At 36.8% G+C, this 20552-nt stretch overlaps 1 protein-coding gene across 1 annotated transcript in view; it reads left to right on the forward strand.

Moving 5' to 3' along the window:
* Positions 1 to 20347, forward strand: part of LOC139975883 (calsyntenin-1-like) — a 72025-nt gene extending 51678 nt beyond the window's left edge. The window contains exons 6-16 of the mRNA XM_071984153.1: positions 1103 to 1357; positions 3106 to 3278; positions 7183 to 7294; positions 8854 to 9044; positions 9462 to 9571; positions 11781 to 11983; positions 12608 to 12763; positions 13419 to 13564; positions 14229 to 14367; positions 14920 to 15086; positions 15695 to 20347. Of these exons, the coding sequence (XP_071840254.1) occupies positions 1103 to 1357; positions 3106 to 3278; positions 7183 to 7294; positions 8854 to 9044; positions 9462 to 9571; positions 11781 to 11983; positions 12608 to 12763; positions 13419 to 13564; positions 14229 to 14367; positions 14920 to 15086; positions 15695 to 15844 (1802 nt within the window). The 3' untranslated portion in view covers positions 15845 to 20347. The remainder of the gene's footprint in view (positions 1 to 1102; positions 1358 to 3105; positions 3279 to 7182; positions 7295 to 8853; positions 9045 to 9461; positions 9572 to 11780; positions 11984 to 12607; positions 12764 to 13418; positions 13565 to 14228; positions 14368 to 14919; positions 15087 to 15694) is intronic.
* Positions 20348 to 20552: the final 205 nt, after the last annotated feature.

Here is a 20552-nt window from a genome sequence, read left to right on the forward strand (position 1 = left end):
TATTACATGGCACTAATTGTCACATTTTAAAATTTACCAGGCACTTTTTGTGTTAGCTAGTTAGTATGCGTATGGAAAGGGAAATCTTTTCAAAATGTTCAACTTTTCTGTCATATTAGTGAAAGTGAAGAAAACTTGACTAGTGATGAAGCTAACGAACTGCGTTGCCATGAGAGATGTTCTTATCAAATAGTATGGTAACTTTACCAAAATCAGTAAAAGAATTGCTGGAAGTCTAACAAAACATTTGATTAAGGTAATTGAGACAAATGTGTCGGAAGTCGTCCAGTAGTTGTGTGCAAACCCCTCAGGGATGTAATGAATGTATGATGTAGAACACTTTGATGTGTTTTAATAATTACAGATAGTATAGAGATCAGGGTAGGTTTTTAGTCAAGTTGAGTGAGTACATAGTATCCCTAGGCTATAGAACAGCACTTTATAACATGTTATATTTATGTCATTAATGCAGTGTTTTAGTGAATAAATTGCTAATACACTGTCATTAGGCTAGTTTATCATTTTAAGAAATTTCACCTTTTTTTTTGGTGGGGGGGTGGGGGGGTGGGATTATTGAGTCAAAAAGTTCACAGTCCTCATTTAGTATTGTGATATAGACTTGTGGTCGTATATATGTCGATAAACTTAGAAGTTACGTTTCCACATGTCTTCTCGAAGGCAAAGCTGGGTTTGATCCAAATTTTTGCATTCTTTGCTCTGAAAGTTAATTGTCAAAGAAGTGTTCTGATTGGTTAATTTTAATCCTCCAAAATATCTGTGACGCATCTGTGACACCTGTAAAATCTGTGACACAAAGGCCTCACTTGTCTATACCAGATTAATTTGCCCAACGAGAGATATGTTCTAAGTGTGGCTGTAAAACTTTGATGTGAAGGTGTGGCACAAAACTCAAATTCAGTATTTATGTCATGAACGATGGGCGCCATCTTGTTTTTGGTGAAAAGCAAGTATGATATTGTAAACATTTTAAATAACTTGTGAAAAAAAAGAAGAAATAGTTTCCTCAACTTTTCATTGTCACATAAATAACCGGGCTTATTCTATACTAAACTGAAGTCATGATTTCTTTTTTCTCTTACAGAGGCGGTTGCCGGGGCGATTGATCTCTTACCGTCTCCCAGTCCGCAGGCACCCTGGATGCTGGACCTGAGCACAGACGAGGGTAACGAGAGCGAGAGGGTCTTCTACTTCAACGGACAAGATTCCAGGGTGGCAATTCCAAACAAGCTGTCTCCCAAGAACCTGACCGCCAGCTTTGCAGTATCGTTTTGGATGAAACACCGACCACGAGTGGGCGGCGATAAAGAGTACGTTCTAGCGAGCAGTGATTCGGAAGGTAAGGACGTGAATATTTATCAATCTCTGATGCAACAGAGGTCCTCTCCTTATGAGACGTGTGTGGAATGAATTTGAAGAGAGTGACCTTTTGTGGTAGGCAGAAAAAACTTTCATTGACGGAATATTCATCACTTTTAAATGAGCATAGAGTATAAGAAAAGGAAAGAATTATTGCCAGCCAGATTATATTTCATGTCCACGAAAATTCATCACACATGATGATGGAACGGTACATTATTATCACAGTTAGACATAAATCTGATGGACAATGAATGCCTTTCGTTTGCGTATATTCTTCACGCAGAAGCACAGTTTCGCTTTGGGTATTTAAGGTGAGGATACTTGGGTGAAAATTTAGCAAAGAACTAAAATGCTTCAGGATTCCTAATTATCACACACGAATATACGTCAGTATTGAAGAGGTTGACGAATATCGGAATATTCTACAATGATTGGCAAGGAGAAGTAGTTCCCTAGCAGAGAGAAAATTTACATGTGTGAATACTCATTATGTCTACCTTAATTTTAATTGTAGGGAACTATTTCCTTTTTATTGAGACAATCATGAAGCAGTCAGCATTCTAATGAATATGCCTTTAGGAGTTCATAACTTTAATTTCCTTCAAAGTTCAAGGTTGTTAATTGGTCGACTTGGGAAATTCACTTTTTCAAGAACACTTTTTGCCCGGAGACACAAATTTAAAGGACTGTGGATTCTGGGGTTTGGAGTGTCTGAGGAAAACCTCGTACTCTGAATTTTGGAAATGGTTTATCAGAGATGCTGAGTACCTCTTTGAGGACCAGAAGAGGAATCATTAACTGCGGTTGACATTTTGTAAAAGTGAGGGGAACGGAGAAAAAATGGGGAAAAGAAAAAAAAAACATCTGTGTTTCTAAACTTACTACTGGTTTGAAGCTAGTGCCGAAGAATATTAGCAGTAACAGATCTCAACGTTGTCTGGAGATGCATGAATATGAAATAGCATACCGCTTTTACAGAACAGTCTGTGCTGGTTGCTTAAACTATGTCAGTTTCACTGTTTAAGGCTATATATTAAAATGAAAGGATGAATGTAGGCTCGGTAGATTCACAGACATTTTACCAGACATAACTTTATTAACAGTAAAGAGTGTATTTGTTTTGTTGGTTGGTTGGTTTGTTAAGTTATATATCACGTACAAAAGGAGCAGTCAGTTGTTGAGAAAACTCAAGCACTGAGGAAATTAATTTTTAAAGGGAGCATCTTGCATATTGAAAGCAAGAATTTACTCGGAGGCAAAGATTTTACCGAACACCATGGCATGATTGGGATATTCAGCAGGTAGCTAGAGCTATAAGTAATTGTTTTCAATTTGGGTGGTTTTCCCCACCACTCTTGGGGTAGGTCTGACCTGGAAATGACTTCCCCATGGCCAACGGGGGGGAGGGGGGAAGACCATTTGAAAGGATCATCAATTCAGTCTTTGGTTTTCCCTGAGTACTCCTGGGATGATACGTCTGACCTGGAAAAATCTCCATCAGACATCCCCATGGTTACCGGTCCATGGTTACCATGTTACCACCGGTTACCATGGTTACCCCATGGTCAAAACAGTATGTAAGGATAATCAATTCATCTATCGATGAAATGCCCAGAGGTTGCAGTCAAACTCCTTGCTCATAAATACCCAACCATGGTATGTTTCGAGGGATGTCAATCACCGCCATATTATTTTGAAGGGCTTAATAAATGTTTCTTTTCTTAGGATCCAACAAGAGGCACTATGCCGTCCACGTCCACAACTGCCGTTTAACGTTCGTCTTGCGACGGGAGTCTGCTGCCACCGATATCCAGTACCCTTCAGAGTACAGATGGAAGCTGGACCAGTCATGCGACAGGCAGTGGCATCGCTACACCTTCAACGTACAATACCCACAGGTAGGTCAAAGGAATGAGGGCAAATCAGTTAAAAATTGGATGAAAAAAGGGCCTCCAACGAGATAACTTGGGTGGTAGATTGAGAAGGAGGTCCGTAGACCAGAAGCGACTGATCTACAGCTTGAGGTCAGTGCTAATAGGTTAATAGATGGTTTATAAATCAGGTGGTTTATAAAATAGATGGTTTATAAAACAGGGAGTGTTAGCTCAGTGGTTTACGCCGGTGCCTTTCAATCATAAGGTCCCAAGTTCGAGTCACTCCAAGATTAATGTATGTGGTCCAGTAATACAGAGTTGTTGACAATTCATAATCATATACGTTAAAATAGGAATCTAAGAGATTGATTTCGGTCAGATTGCTGCTTTGATAAGCCAATGATGGCTTCTTTGTGAGTTCCTGCTTGCAGGAGGATCTAAAATACATACATACATACATACATACATACAATACATGTATACATACAATACATAAAATACCTACATACATACATAAATAGAGATGGGGAAGGTAAGAGTGCAGTGGCTCTGTTGAGACAGATAGGGAGTAACTCCTAAATAAACAACAAGGTAACTGTCAGAATTTATGTTCGATAGCCTAGAGTTGACGCAACTTATTCAGGTTGTTTAGTATTTCATAAAAGTCATTCATCCCTTACCTGTCCCCATCCACTTTATGCACTCTCATTTACCACGACTTGTAAAATCACCGATAAATCTTTTCTTTTCCCCCCTTCTATTGAATTCTCACCAACTCTACCAAAATATCTGTCATCTTAACTATATTTTCTTCCCTTGAGTGTTAGGAATGTTTAGCAGTCATCGAAAATATTGTTAACATATCGATATAAGAATGGGGTTTCAACTTAAATACGGTTCATTTAGAACGACTATAATCAGCGTAATGTAAAAGTCATCCCACAGACCAAAGGATCTCATCTATATCAGTGTGAACCTCTTCCTGCATTCTGTCATATTGTCTGGGCTGATAGTTTTTGTGTAGGCTTATAAGTTGCATAGTATTTTATATTGCACTATTGACAAGCTTTGGGGAATAAAATGCAACCAAATAGAAAGAAAAAATTTGAAAAAAAAAGAAGGAAGGAATTGTGGCAATAGTTGAAACACATACTTTGACTCTCAAATTATAAAAAAACGAAAGATAATATTGGTGTCCCTGAATATCATGTTATTGCTACATGATTCTCATACAGGAGAACTTAAAAATCATCAAAATTGCAACAATTACGACAGGAAGTGTGTGAATCATATTTCTTTCATTAACTGAAAATTCAACACTCCCACATGCTGGCTCTCCTTACACAATACATTGTCTTTGCAAGTAAAACCCACACACACGCCATTCAATATAGCACACGCACAAAAGCAAATGCCCCATAATTTATTTGTGGTTAGGTGGAGTAGAAATAATTTGACTTGACTGAATACACATTAATAATACATTTGGCTTTATTCATTACTTCATATAAAGCTTTTAAAAAGAGTCCTTTCAGCATTATTTTTAGTTGCTTATAGAGCAAGAACCAAAATTGATTTAAGTAGGGCAGAATACTTCAAAACATTTCTAGTTTTTCCTCCGAGTATTGAGCCACCGAATTTATCATTTTACACGGCACAGCATCTGTGGAAACGTTACCTGTATGTTTTAGACATGTTGCTATCTTTTCACTATGATCACTTTATATAAAACTTATTACCAAAGACAAGACTCAGATATCTGACCCTTAGATAATGATATGTGTGTTCCTCGAATGAGTTAATCGGAAAATGTTTTAGGCACGGCTAGTGAATTTTTTACTGGAGCCATGTCTTTGAGATATTAACAATCCACTGTGCATTCAGTTTACTATTAGAGAATAAAAGTCTGATAAAAGTAACATGATGCATAATTTATTAGTTGTTCTCTTAGATAGCTGTGAATATTTTGAAAGATCACACCAAATCTTGTACATAGCTGTGAAGAAATGTGGATGTTATTTCTGACTTATCAGCAAAGTAAGGCAAGGTGCTATCTAGTATTAGAAAAATTCAGCAACGTGAAGTTGATAATAGCTATTCTAGAAACCTTCAAACTTTTAAAATTCCACTCACAGCAATGTACAACAATGTAATAATAATAATTAATAATAAATGAGACTTATATAGCGCCAACTCAGTAGACAAAAGTCACTGCTCAAGGGGCTTTATAAAGAAAGCCGAATCATTTACAAAAGAACAAGTGAAAAGATATACAGAAATATTGTAACATTCCCTGTCTGAACTGGAGGTATCCTAAACCCCCTTGATAGCCAGCTCTTACATCATGCATATTTGTTTCCTTTCGACTAAAAACCAAATATGATATTTCTTAAAAATTTCTTCAAATTTGAAAGGCAGTTTAGCCTTTGAACGCTCTTCTACTTTAAGATACTTCTCCATGAGAAATTAAAGAACTCTTTCTATTTCCCGGCGTATTAAGGTTCCGCACCCGTCTGCATACACCCACCCACCCACCCGCTGCACTCTCTCTTCCCACGGTCATTGCTCGTTGGTGGCCTCTAGCACCCTTTCGTACCTCCCTCCCTCCTGTACTGACACCGTGTCCTAATTCGTCTGCCAGCCAAAGCTGTCATAGTTTAAGGCGAACCTGCCAAACATGTCTGCACGTCGACGTGAACTTGGCAAAAAAACATAAAACGAGCGTTCACCCATTGCGGAAATGTATGTCATATCATCACATGAGTTCCTTTTTTGTGGGAGGCCTCATCTTTGTTGCCAAGGGTCAGTTCATACGTTTGTTGTTTTGCCTGTGTCTTCTTCATTATTAATTTCCAAGAGTTGCTAAAATAAGGGTAAAAAGATCAATGGGGTATTTGAACTGACAAGGGTTGTTTACCGGAATACTTTTTTTAATATGTTTTCCTACGTGGGCATACTCTGGGCAGCTTTCAAGATTTGATCGATCTGTCCGTCTAGATCGTGGGAAACAATATACAGATGGGTTTACCATCAATTTTAGTTACTTCCAAGTTGTCTCATTCCAGCCACTCAAAATTATTAAAAATAAATTCTCCTTACTTAAAACTAGGCCATTTGTATTGTCAAATTTGATAAGTTGACCAGTCGATTCATCACTGAGCATTATAGTTTTTTCCAAAATAATTATCGTCAAACCATCTACAGTTATTCAGAGTTAAGGGTTATAGAGTTGGGACCTTTCTGTGTTGGTATTGGTCCTCATTTGTTGATTGTATTGTATTATGTTTGTTGTATTGTATTGTACTTGTTGTATTCTATTGTATTTGTTGTATTCTATGGCCTTTGTTGTATTCTATTGTATTTGTTGTATTGTATGTATTATATTGTATTGTATTTGTTGTATTGTATTGTATTGTTTAGTTTTGTTTTGTGTTATTGTGTGTCTTCACATTGCATTGTATATTTGTACAATTTTAGGAAACATATAAGCTGATATGGTTACCTTCAAAGTCCCTCTTAAGACTCCTCAATCAGTGTTCTGGTAAATTATGTTTTCATTTTATCGCTTCTCACATCTCTTCGTTGGTAATTCTATATATCATTCTTTGCATTATATTATGTGTGATTGAAAATTAAATTGAAATTTGAAAACAGCAAACAAAACAAGAAAGAAGAATCAAGGACGGAAAACAATTGTCCTGGTTTTGGTTCCGCTGGGCTAAAATGCTCGTTTCTTTTAAGTTTTAAAACAAAGGAAGGGCTTAATTGAAAAGTGCTGTTACAACCTGACATTGGGGTTTGGATGTCACATGTATTTCTGCGGGCCACTCAAAGATATGAATCACCTCTAAACCAAAATTTTGCTTTTTCTCATTCAAGATGTCACGTTTACTCAATAAGTAGCTTAATTTGTTCCATTTCTTCTCAGATTGACCTTTTTGTCGACACCAAGTTACAGGACAGCAGCCGAATATCCAACGACTGGCCCCTACCGTCCCCCAGCTTACCAGATACCCTCACTGTCGGTGCAGTTTGGGATGGTAAGTGCACTTTTGTGTATTGTAATTTCTGAGTTTGTCAAATGAAATTGAAGTAAAGATCATTTGTGATCGCTATTTAAAAAATTAAAAAAAATTTAACTAGTTAGTTTATCGTCAAGGAATTTGGGATTATTTAGAGGTTAGCTTAATTGATACGTCACAACAGTTTACTGTCACAAATACCGTAATTCATAGAGCTACAAAAGGCTTACTTGCTCATTCTATATGACATCCAGGTCTGTCAAAGTGTTGACTCTATTCTGTGATCTCTGAAGGTTGAAATCCCACATTCTAGACGAAAGTTTCTTTTTAAGAATTAAGCTCATTTTAGGTTTTAAAAAAAAAATTGATTTCCATCTCTTCATAGTGTATTTGCCTTGTGTTATAATATTATACACTGTTTATCAATTGGCCGGTTCAAGTTAGTCTTTGTAGTATTGCTGTTAATGTGTGCTCTCTCCCACAGACATCGAAATATCTCAGGTTTGTTCAGCTAAGAAAATAAAGTGTTAATGCATATTTTGTACTCTTCTCTTGCTGAATAAATTCGACACTTTTTGCTTCGATCTTGCCCTTGGCTAATGGACAGGGTTTTTGTTATTATCTGAAAATTAAGGCAGCCTCATAGATATCCACACATTAACTGAGAAGTCTTTTGTCTTAATAATACCCCAGAGTGAGAGCGTAAAACAATAAAGCTCTCTTTTCCTGGCAGAAGGTCTCATAATTGGCTGGAAAGTAGTGCACAGTAAAATTAGTAGGTCATTCAGAGCCACTTTTTCGCTCTCGACCAAAATTGAAATTAACATAATTATTCCTTCTCGAGGTAAAATTTTGGCATACAAATGTAGGGGGGGTAGGGGAGGAGGGAGGGGTGGGGGTATTGGATGTTGTTTTAAATAAAACTGAGGTGGCCACAGCTGAGCCGGAAATTAGAGGGTAAGGAGTAGAGATGCTTTGGAATAATTAAGTACACCAACGCTCTTGAGAATTTTTAGATTATGAAAACTAATTCATTTAAATTTCAAAAATGTAGCATCAATCATAGGTGGGGACACTTCTGAATTCCATAGAACCCAAAAATTAAAAAGAAAGGGGGGGGGGAATTATTTTTGTTGAGTTGTGTAATGGTATTATTTATATGCATAATTATGTAAAATTGTATGGTAAAGTAAAAATTTAGCCAAAATTGTACATGGCTGATTATTGTTCAGTACAGTACAATCCAAGCTGGGTTTTGTTATGAAGAAAGCAGCCAGATAGGAAGTAGCTGTGAATGCAATGAGCTGCTTGAAAAAGAGTTGTAGTTTTGTCTTCAAATATCATAATAATAATAATAAGTAATATTTGTAGAGCGCATAATCAGCAAAGCTGCTCAAAGCGCTTTACAAATGTAAAACCTCAAAACAAATAGTAACAAAAACCTAAATATTAAATATATAGAACCAATAAGGCACAAAATATAAAAGCCTAAAGCAACAATAAAAAACACACCCGTACTAAACGATAATAATTAAAGCCCTAAACGCATCTCTCTTGTTGCTCTGTCGATATCGCAGGTGCTTCTGAATCGTACAGTGGCTTCTTCAAGGGTTACCTGGCTGGCATGAGCATCCTCCCAGGTCATGTGGAAAGCCAGGAGGTCATAACATGTATGTTTGCCTGTAAAGAGGGCCTCTCGATCATGATGGGTGCTTTACCGCTTGAAGTGGTACATCTTAATCCAGAGGGAACCGAGCTCAGTTTAGAGGTAAGTGTTCCCTTTTTCTCCAGAATATAAGGTTTCCATGTTTGTTATAGATTGTAATATTTCAATCATTTATAAGAAATGGGTATTGTCTTTTTTTCCAGAAATGGCAAGATCCATTGGAAATGATAGTATGTCCATTGGAATAACACTTTCTCCCTGTAAGCTACATCCATGGGAATAATGCCCCCCCCCCACCCCCCATCCAGGAAATGATTTTGTGTTGCAACTTTGAGGTTTACAACCTTATTTCCACCCCCTAACAAACCTCATTATGCTATGGTTGTCATTGTACAAGAAACTGCTATATGTCTTTGCCTCAGTGTTACAAGTCGTCCATTTTGTGTTGGCGATAAAGGCCTTTTGGTTTTGCTTCTGACTTTTAACTTTTTCTTCTCCATATTTCTCTTCTTTTTGAAGGGCACCCTGAAAAAGGGATTCTCAGAAGTTTTGAAGAAAGTTTCTTACTACAACAGCAGAAGATTTCCTACTCCAGGGTCAAGAGATCTCACCATCGAGACCACCGCTGTGTAAGAACAATGATGTTTACACCCATCGATTTGACCGAGATTTATCAAAATAATTTGGCTATTCTTCTTTCTGATCTAGTCTGATTGATACAGAAGTGCATGGCAGAGCTGCGTAATTTTTTTCTCTGGCAAAAAAAAAATAAAAAAATATAAAACTTGTGAAATATTATCCTCAAGCAATAACCAATTAAGCATTATGACAGTACATAAGACTATCCGTAGATTCCCACTCTAAAATTAGGCTATTTATTATCTTCGTGAACTTTAATAAATAATAAATTGTTATAGTAACCATAATCTCTATGCCACCTGGTGAGTCCGATGAACTCAGCAATTAAGTTTAACGTACGTTGTAGAGGAGAAAGCAGATTTGCTCTTCCGTTCTTTGAGGTTGTAATATGTCCTTGTACTTTACTTTCTATATTTGTGTTATTAGTGTACCAGATATGCCCTCAGTCATTCTCAGTTGGGTGAATGATAATTCAGTAGTAAGGCACTGTACTAGAATACACAGAAGGGTATAGAGAAATCAGCAGTAAGGCATGGGACTAGAACACATAGGAGGGTTTTTACAGGAATCAGTAGTAAGGCTTGGGAATAGAACACGAAGGAGGGTTTTTACAGGAATCAGTAGTAAGGCATGGGACTAGAACACATAGGAGGGTTTTTACAGGAATCAGTAGTAAGGCTTGGGAATAGAACACATAGGAGGGTTTTTACAGGAATCAGTAGTAAGGCTTGGGAATAGAACACATAGGAGGGTTTTTACAGGAATCAGTAGTAAGGCATGGGACTAGAACACATAGGAGGGTTTTTACAGGAATCAGTAGTAAGGCTTGGGAATAGAACACATAGGAGGGTGTACAGACATAGTAGTAAGGCACGGTACAAGAACACACAGGAGTGCTTTACAGAAATCAGTAGTAAAGCATGGTGCAAGAACACATAGGAGGGTGTACAGACATAGTAGTAAGGCATGGTGCAAGAACACAGGAGGGTGTACAGAAATCAGTAGTAAGGCACGGTGCAAGAACACATAGGAGGGTATAAAGAAATCAGTAGTAAGGCACAGTGCAAGAACACATAGGAGGGTATACAAAAATCAGTAGTTAGGCACGGTGCAAGAACACATAGGAGGGTTTTTACAGAAATCAGTAGTAAGGAACGGGACTAGAACACATAGGAGGGTATAAAGAAATCAGTAGTAAGGCACGGTGCAAGAACACATAGGAGGGTACAAAGAAATCAGTAGTAAGGCACAGTCCAAAATCACATAAAAGGGTTTTACAGAATTCATTAGTAAGGCTTGGGTCTAGAACACATAGGAGGGTATACAGAAATCAGTAGTAAAGCACGGTACAAGAACACATAGAAGGGTATAGAGAAATCAGTAGTAAGGCACGGGAATAGAACACATAGGAGGGTGTACAGAAAGTAACTATGCAATATTAATGGACAGTGTCATATAAATTCTAAAATATAGTTCTGTCCTTCAACTATGTGAATTCATGGCTGTTAAGATTAAATTCAGCCAGAAATCGAAAGAATAAAACTTGTAAAGTACTTGAGTCAAACTGCTAGAAGCAAGGAAAAACTTCCCCTGACCTCGGTTATGCTGCGTTGAAGTTTACAGTATGACTCCAGTAAATGAGCGAAATAATTCATGAAAGAACCTCAGAATACAGAACCGTTGTTTTCCTGTTTCACTTGTAGCCTTTTCTAACAAGCGTTTTTGAAGTTTAGAATTGGGTTTCAGAAGTGCATGGTCACAATTTGACTTTCACACAAGGTAACTACAGTATCTGCCAATGCAGCTGCCTAAGGTTTTAATAACATGTTGTACGAAGTAAAGGGGAACTTGGGAAGTTACCGTACAACTTGAAAGGTAGTAACTTTAGGCAAGTCTGCCCCTGTAGGTGCATTAGGACTTCCTAATGTATGTCGTCCAGTTACAGATTTGTTGACTATTGACAATTCATAATCATGGACGTTAAATACAGTATGATATCTAAGAGACTGACTTCAGTCAGCTTGCGGCTTTGATAAGCCAATGATGGCTTCTTCGCGAGTTCCTGCAAGCAGGAGGATCTACTGTAAAATACAAACATACATACTGACATACAAAATTGATAATTCTTTGAGGTACAGCAGACAACTTGTACACTTTATTTAATGATTTATTTTTTTGTATCTTCTCTTATCCTTGCAGATGTGACAATGAAGAGATAGCTATCCCAACTATTAACACCTTTATCGTTCTGCCTCAAGTATCACTGCCGAGGATTAGAGTCTCCGGTGATGTTAGCATAGCGCATACGATGGAGGAGTTCCATCACGGCGTTAAACCGTTTGAGACCGTCGTCATCACCGACGGTGATATAGAAGATGCAGATACACCAGATGGAGAAGAAGGTATGAATAATTTACTAAAAATATGGGCGGGGGGGGGAAATGGGATCGTTAAGGAACTAATTATTGCAATTAATTATTCAGATCGATACAACTATAGCACACTTGTCACCAAATTGATTTTTTTTTTTTTTTTTGGCACTTGAAGTAATTGGGCTGTTGGTCCCATAGGAAGGTTATTAAGTATGAAGTGTTTGTTCAAGAAAGTACATCGCGCTGTTTAACAGAGCACTTAGTAGTACTAAGTGACATTAAAAAATCTAGTGCACTTGACACAAGAAAAAAAAAACCTCACTAGGTTTACATTCACAGAACCAGTGCCCTATTCCCGTGGAAAGGCTTCTTAGTATTTCTGTTCAAAACAGAGAGAGCGCTAAAAAAAGCACACCGTTAACTAACTGGTTATCTAATGAGAGGAGGGAGGCAAACGTATGGATGGAAGAAGACTTTCATTAAAGGTCGGTTCAAGTCGATCCAGTGGAATGATAATTGGTCTACTTGTCAGATGATAATGACAAATCTACTGCACTTTTCACCGGTAGACAATAGAAGTAATATTAGTTGCTCTGACACTATTTTGAAATATCGTTAAAAGCTAGAGCAATCTCTCTTCATCTTTGGTTGTAGAATTATTTGACGATTCTCGATTGGAACACCTGGATGCCTGTCAGGTTACCATGGCGAGAGCACTGAAGACGGGAGAGAGTTTAAAACTGCCAGCGGATATCATCAAGAAATATTCAGCGGATGTCGTAAAAACTGATGAGGAGTTGATTATAACAGGTAGGAATCGAGAGAGAGAAATTAATGCTGGGGCAGAGGGGATGGGGGAGGGAGGGGTGAGGGATGGGGGAGAGGCGAGAGGGGAGGGGAGAGGGGAGAGCAGAGGGGTGATTTGACAAGGATATGGAAGAAGGGGATGGGGAGGAATGGGAGGTATGGGGGGTGGGAGGGGTGAGATGTAGAACCCTATACATAATGGAATCACCCCCTTACGTTAGTCTTTAACTTTGGAAGAGTGAAAGTTGTCACAGCTTCAATACTGGATAGACATGGCATATTGCTTGATGTCAATATTAGCTTTACGTTAAGACAAAGATTACTGAAGTTTATCACCATCATGAAAGTTTTCCCACATTCCTGGACACACACTGCCATGTGCCCGCATGGCCCAGCTGGTTGAAAGGCTGGTATATTTACGTAGGGTATGGAACCTGTGGTTTATCTTTGGTAAAGACAAGCAGGAAGATATCACTATTTATTACTGGAAATTAAGGGTTGGATTAATAAGATGATTTATAGTATGATGAGTTCGTCCTCATCATTTCAAGTTATATCTCATAACATGATATTCCTGAATCTTGCACATTCCCTACATATCTTTAATTCTTTGTCATATATCTTAATGAACAATTTGTCATTTCAATTTCTTCATCAGGGCTGGACACTGTCGCCAACTACCAAGCAATACTTCAAAAGATTGTATATAGCAACAAAGCTGTGGGAAACCTGCCATCTAAGAAGCTGACCATTAGGTGTAGCGAACTCAATGAGAGATTTGTCAGTAACCCCTTCGAAGTTGAGGTAAGAACTCAAAACATGCTATTTTGTTAATTAGACATCGTCAAGGGTGTTTAGTTTCCCTTTGTCAGGGTGTTCAAAAACTCTAAAAAAGTTCTAAATTCAGTTTGAACTGAACAAAACAAAAAGGAGTTTAACCCCTGCTCGACCTCATGAGAGGTCCTACGGGGGATAATAGTATTGTTTTTATAGAATAGACACTTTTTTTTTCTTGGGAAAGTTGTCTATTGTTCAGTCAGGGAGTTGCTGAGAAGTGAAGTATTATGCAATAACATTGTGTTAGAAGCCATAAACCATAGTTTGAACTGAAATTTGCACCTTAAAAGTATTTTGTATTCAGATAACATGCTGTGATGCTTAATCCTGTATAAATCTGTACAATTACAAAAGAAATGATGAATAATTCAAAATAGTGTTGAAAATGTGAAAGAGCACTAACATTTATTTTGTGGTAAAAGTCACAATTTTTGAATAACTCCCATAAGAAATCATCATATGACAGTATTTTGTGAACAACAAGTTTCTAAAGGAAAGGTAATTGTCATAAAAAGATGCAGGTTTATTTGAAATGATTAAAAGGCGTACAAACGATACCATCTTTTTTATTTTTACATTTGTTAAAAAAGTTAAAGTTCATATTTTTTTTGTTGTTGCTCATTTTTTAAAGCTTTCATTAGTACACAAGAAAGCCGCATCTAACCAGGACAAATCTGGTATCCACCAACCCAAAAACTTCCAGGTGAAGAGTCAGATGGCCAGCGGAAAGCACAATGTAGCTAAGGTCTCAAACAGATCTTCCTCACCGGGTGAGTAATTTACATAAAGATCACAATAACTTTACCTTAGTTATACTAACTCTTAGCCTTTGCCATCCTTCCATTCCCTCCCAACCATTGTGATGTACAAGAATTGATCCGATTTTCTTTCAGCTATTTAGTTTTTGCATATTTTTGCCTTTTTGTAGCTTTAAAAGACATGACTACAATGGCTGTAAACAATTAAGTTTGAAATGGAACAGGGGTATAAAGTCCTCATTAACACAAATGTACAAAAGTACTGGCTTCTCAGTAACATGTTCAATAAAGCAAATTAATTTTTTCATTTAAGTGGAAGCTGACATAATTTGGTTTCTGCTGCTGTAGTTACATGGTGTGCATTGCCCATTGGCTTATGACCGATACTCCCCTCACCCTCACCCCCCCCCTCCCCTACAAGAAGAAGGAAAGTAAAGATGAAAAGAGTACAGGAGTTTTCAGCCCCAAGTCTGGGATTTATTTAAAATCCTATTTTTAGCCCCAATGTTTCTCATTGCAATTGATCTGTCATATTTAATTTCATATTTGTTGTTTTCCTCGCAGCCATGACGCTGGTTCTGGTGGTCTGTGTGGGTTTCTTCATGTTTATGTTAATCGTTGGAGTCTTCAGGGTATACACAACCAGGAAAGTAAACAAGGCACTGGATGATAAACAGGATATGGATTGGGATGATGGACCCCTCAATATCACCGTTAATCCTATGGATGGGGTAAGATTATCATCAACGTAATAAATCCTGATCTGTGACCCAGTGTCCCATTTCAAACTCCCTTTCTCCTACCTTCCTCTCCTACCCCCTCCACTCCCCCCCCCCCTCTTCCCTGCCATTTCATTTCTCATCTACACTTAAGTCCAAATGTCTTTATTCTTTTGAAGAGTGTTTGTCAGTTTTAAGTGATCATACATCTTGTTTCAATTCTAGCAAAAAAGAATGATTTCATTTTGGCCAGTATGACACTGAATTATAAATTGTCCAAGTAGTGTTTGTATACATATTTATTTTTTACCATTTTCTGATGTTTACCGTGAAACACTTCCCATTCCTCGTACTGTCAGTAATAGTGTTATATCAATGTTATCCCATCGTTGCTAGAGGGTATGTTCATTTATAAAACATTATTAAAGGTACTTTCCGTAAATTCACCCCCAGCCCCTTTCAACCCCCCCCCTCCTCCTCTCACTGGGTGGGTGTACATAGAGTAAAGTCAAAATCCAATTGCTCTCCTCTGCAATTTGCACTCAAAATTAGTTTTGATTTGAGATTTGACAATACAATATTTTCAGACAAAAACACGATTTTTCTTCTCTTTTTCTCAGCCGATGGAGCCTACGCCGGAAGACAGTAGCGACGATGATTACGACGACGATTGTTCCGAGATGAGCAGCAGTTCTGAGGAAGAAATACCGGTCTGCGTGGAGTACAAAGGCTCACCCCTCGAATGGGATGACTCGAATCTGAAATTTTAAAAGATCTACCTACAAAACATCCCCGTTTCGAATCAATTTTCTTTTGACATCGTCATAAAATTCCCCCGTATGTCATGAAAGAAAAAATTGTCCACTTACGAAAGGTATGAACTTGTGGGTAACACTTGAAGAGCTGTTTCTTGTTTTTGGATCATCTCCAAAGAAGGAATCGCCTCCAGTTTGGTCATATCGCAAGGCTCTGTGTTTTGTACCGGTCCTAAGGACGGCTGAAAGATGGTTCGAAATATGACTAAGGACTTTTAGGCGTAGTCTAATACAAAATTGTTCTCAGTATTAAAATATCTTTTAAGCCTGGAATTAAGATTCTTGTGCATTAAATTGGAATTCTTGCTTAATCCTTTTATTTTTGCAATGGTGTAGCAAACCTTGGCCCAATTGAAGGATAATGAGAAATCTCAAATTTGACTGGACCAAAGATGTTGCCGTGGTAACCAGCTTGGCAGTACTTTGCAGTCAGTTAATGAGTTCCCCCTGTTATGTCTATGTTCCTTCTTGCTCTTTTGTAGCGCGGATAAAGAGAAAAAAAAAGGCAGCGTCTGTTTGAATCATAATTTGAACCCCTTGAAATTGCTAGAATACCATGAGGGGGGAAAGGTCAAATACGGTAAGGGTCAAATTGCGCAGGTGGCTTCTTGGATTATGATGACCTACAGGTGTATATATTCACATTGTAAGAAGCATATTGGGTTTTACTGGAAATTGTTTCATATCTGCCAATTAATTAAGAAAGAAAGTAATTTTGGTATAAATTTTCTCATTCGAAGAATTTCACAAACAATTGAACTTTTGTGATTAAAGGATTTCTACTTTGTAGTTGCTGGCAACATTTTTCTGAGGTTTTATCTGGCTTTACCATAAAATAGAATAATTACATAAATTTACATCCAATCTGAAAATTGTTTGGTAGAAATGAAATTGAATTGTTTTAATGATCATATTCTGGACAAAACCCTGTTATGCTTCTTTCTTTATGCATTTTAATATTGATATGAGGGCATCTTGATGGTACTTTTTTTTTTGATGTGGAAGAATGTTGAAGGTACAACCTGTTTCTTTCGAACAGATGGAGCTTGTACGGTTGTTCCATCAGGGGGACTTATTCCTGGCATGATTTGCAAATAAATCATAAATTTTTCAAATCCTGAGAAAAGACATTTATAGATAATTTATAGATGCCATAAAACCCTTTGGGAGTTAAGCTTACCAAAAATATAATGAAAAATAGAAGCAATTCGGTAGCCAAAAAAAATCTTGCGCTAGTTTACATGTTTAAAGCAATTTACCAAAGCCATTTTGCAGTTGCATTTGGAAGCATTTAAAAGCGAGTATTTTCAAAATTCTTTCATTTTATTTATTTGTAGCTTGAGAGCTTTTTTTCAAGCAGTATCTTGTAAAAAATAGAAAAATAGAACATCCTCTCATTTGTCTCTGTTTAAATTGTAACCTTTTTTTTTTTTTTTTAAAGATTTCCAACTTTCATTTTAAACTATTCGAGTTTGTTATTATCATCTCTGTACAGCATTTTCATTGATTTTAGTAAAGTGATTGTATAGCTGTCAGTTAGTATTAGCTTATGGCCACACCAATTAGGGGATAATCTGACCTTGAGGTCAACTGTAAAGTCAACACACCTTGTGAGGGAGTCAGTGGGCTTGAGAGTTTACCATGATTAATGGGAAGGGGAAAATTCAGTCAAAATTCAGGTTTAATCTTTTTTTATTATGATTATTATTTTTTTCAATTATGGTTGGAATAGTTGGTTGAAGGTTTAAGAAGATTGAAAACAGTATTCATATGTGTGGTAGGCCATGCTTTGATTACCACTTGCTTCTCTTAATAGTGAAGTTGAGGGTTCTGCAAACTAATTTGATCGGCTATTAATATTTAAAAGCCACGACAAATGTTTAAACCGTTCTACGTAACATTTTGAAAGGTATTATCGAGCTTGAGAGGTGAAAAAAAGTGGTTAAGAAATTTATTCAAGTCAAAACCTGACAAATTCAAGTTTTCTTGGACTCAGTCGATACCACTGTTTTTATAGAGGGCGGTATAAGACGGTCCAGAAAGATGGCCTAAATGCTAGGTAGTAGGTGGAGAGTTGAGAGTGATAGACAGATAGATTTTTGGGTGTTCTGAGAGAGAGAGAGAGTAGCTGGAATGCTAATAGTCTAGTGTCTGTAAATCGATCGTTTTGTAAATTTAGTGTAAAAAACAAACATACTTTTTAGCAGTGGAAAAGAGACTTCTATTGGATTATATATATAGCGTTAGAAGAGAAAATGCACATTTAGCCAAATTTTATGTCTATTTAGATTCTATTTTACATTTTAATAGCAAATTTTTACTTTTGGGTGTCAACAAGTTGTACAACGTTGAAATTTTTTGGGTTTGTAACCTTTTCCTCTTCTGTAGTTAGCGAAGTAAGGAGGGGTAAAAAAATGTGAATGAAGTTTCAAATATTGGGAAAAGGGGCATTTTTTTTTCTTTTTAATATAAGAATTTTAGCACTTATGTGATAACAAGTTGATAAAATTCAGAATGACTGGGAGGACAATCTTGTCATGAATGCAGATGTTCAGGAGAAATGAAGCCCCCCCCCCCCAAAAAAAAAAAAAAAAGCTGTAAACAGGGGAGCAAAAACATAAGGAAATCAATTTACTTGTGGATGGAATTAGAATAGAAAAATGCATTAAATTACTGAGATTTGCTCAATTTGAGTTTCTAAATAAAATGAAATTCGAATAATCCTTGCAATTTTTAGCACCCACCTATAGTAAAGATTTTTAAATGTTTCGGCTAATAAAAACTTTGCAAAAATTTGATGGAAAAGATTGAGGGAGACTTCAATATCATATTTTTTCCTTTGAATCAAAGAAATGATACTTTCTTGAATCGTAGAAAGTTGATGAATAATGAAATGTATCTGACATCGTCATAGCAACTGGAGGATTAAATCAGATTTGAATGTTTCACAAAATCATACGACAAAAGTTTTCATGGGAAATTCAGAAATAAGTCAATATATGCCACAAAATCTAACATATATGCTGCCGTTGAAATTCTGTCTCTTCATATATATCATATGGTAGATATTAAGCACCTTGCTTGAGGCACGGATTGTAAATACAAAAGTTAAAATGAAAAATGGAGATGAAAAAAATGGAAAAAAAAAAAAAATTTAAATGTGCAAATTGTGTTGGGAATTCTTCTTAGCAACCAGTGGTGTTTGTGTGTTCATGGTGGTTTTCATTTTCAGGTAGACTTGGTAAAAGGTTGTTTTTTTGCCTGCCTCCCCCACCCCTCCCCCACCCCCCATGTATATTTAAGAAAAGAGTATCTTTCCTCCTTTTTACATCATATTTCTCTCACGTATCAACCAAAATTTATGACCTTAAAATTGTAATCTATTTGTGATATTGTTGTATTCAATGCATTTATAAAAATCTTATGGTAATTAAACAACCTCATGAAATATATTGTTTTCTCCCTTATAGTTTAGATAATAATTAAAATAGTCACAATAAAAAAAATATATATAAATAAAATGTCTCAATTTTCTTGCAAAAATGATATTACTTGTGCTTAAATGAGAATTCCAATCTTAGGAAATGATTATCATAATTTGCTTACTAACCTATGCATGAAAATAGGTTTCTTAGCAAAATAAATCTTAGCAAAAAGAAGCTTTTAGGAACCCCGCAGAGTAGAATATGGTATGAGCAAATTTAAGGCCAGAGGAAAAAAATTCAGTGAGAAGTAGATGAAATTTATGCAAGTTTGTTTTCAACAGGAGGAAATGTGTCTCATGGGATTTTCATCCTGGTTTAGGCAGATGCAATGAAAGCAGAAAACTGCTTTCAGGTAATTTACTTGTTTTTAATTGACAGGAGTGTTTGTGGGTAGAAAAAGGTGTTTTGTGCATGTTGGTGGAATGAAGGCGGGGGGGGGGGGGAGGGGGGAGGGGCGAGAGACATGGGGTGCAGTGTCTGCAAGGATGGCACAGATGATCCTTTTGTTCTTAAATAACCTGCACGGACTCTCTTCACATTGTGAAGTCGGGTTAAACCGAGGAAAATGATTTCAGAAATTTGTGATTATCAGTGAGACCCAACTACGCATTACTCTGAACCTAGTAAGAACGCTTTCCGTACCTTTGGTATATTTATTCTTTATATTCAACAACTTTAATAGAGAATGTGTACAAATTTGGTCACCGAATGGAGAGGGCAAAGTTTAACATTGTGAAATGAATTTCAAACATGTCTTTTCATGTCGTGGTGGTTATGTGATCTATATTATTATAGTTATTATTATGATTATCCTCATGTGACCTTTGACCTATCATGTCTATTGTTAATATTTTATCTCCAGTGTCACTTTCACTATGCGTGTGGTTGTATTCCATTTCAAGGTTTTCAATGCATTTGTTTTCATTTTTTTGATGTAAGAAGTAAAAAATAAATAAAATGGCCTCACCATTAATCTTCTGCTTAATTGCTTTCTCATTGTAGTTGAGTTTAGTTTTTATTTGTCTGACAACAAGCTTTGGGGAATGCCTTAAATTAGAAAAATCAGTTCTCTATTGATTGTTTTGGTCCATCCCTACCCCTTCTCTTCCCCACGAACAAAAAGAAATGGGGTGGGTGAAAGAGCAGAAAAAATTGCAGAAAAACCAGGTTACCTAATG

The sequence above is a fragment of the Apostichopus japonicus genome, chromosome 11 (genome assembly GCF_037975245.1).
Source record: "Apostichopus japonicus isolate 1M-3 chromosome 11, ASM3797524v1, whole genome shotgun sequence".
Taxonomy (NCBI): domain Eukaryota; kingdom Metazoa; phylum Echinodermata; class Holothuroidea; order Aspidochirotida; family Stichopodidae; genus Apostichopus; species Apostichopus japonicus.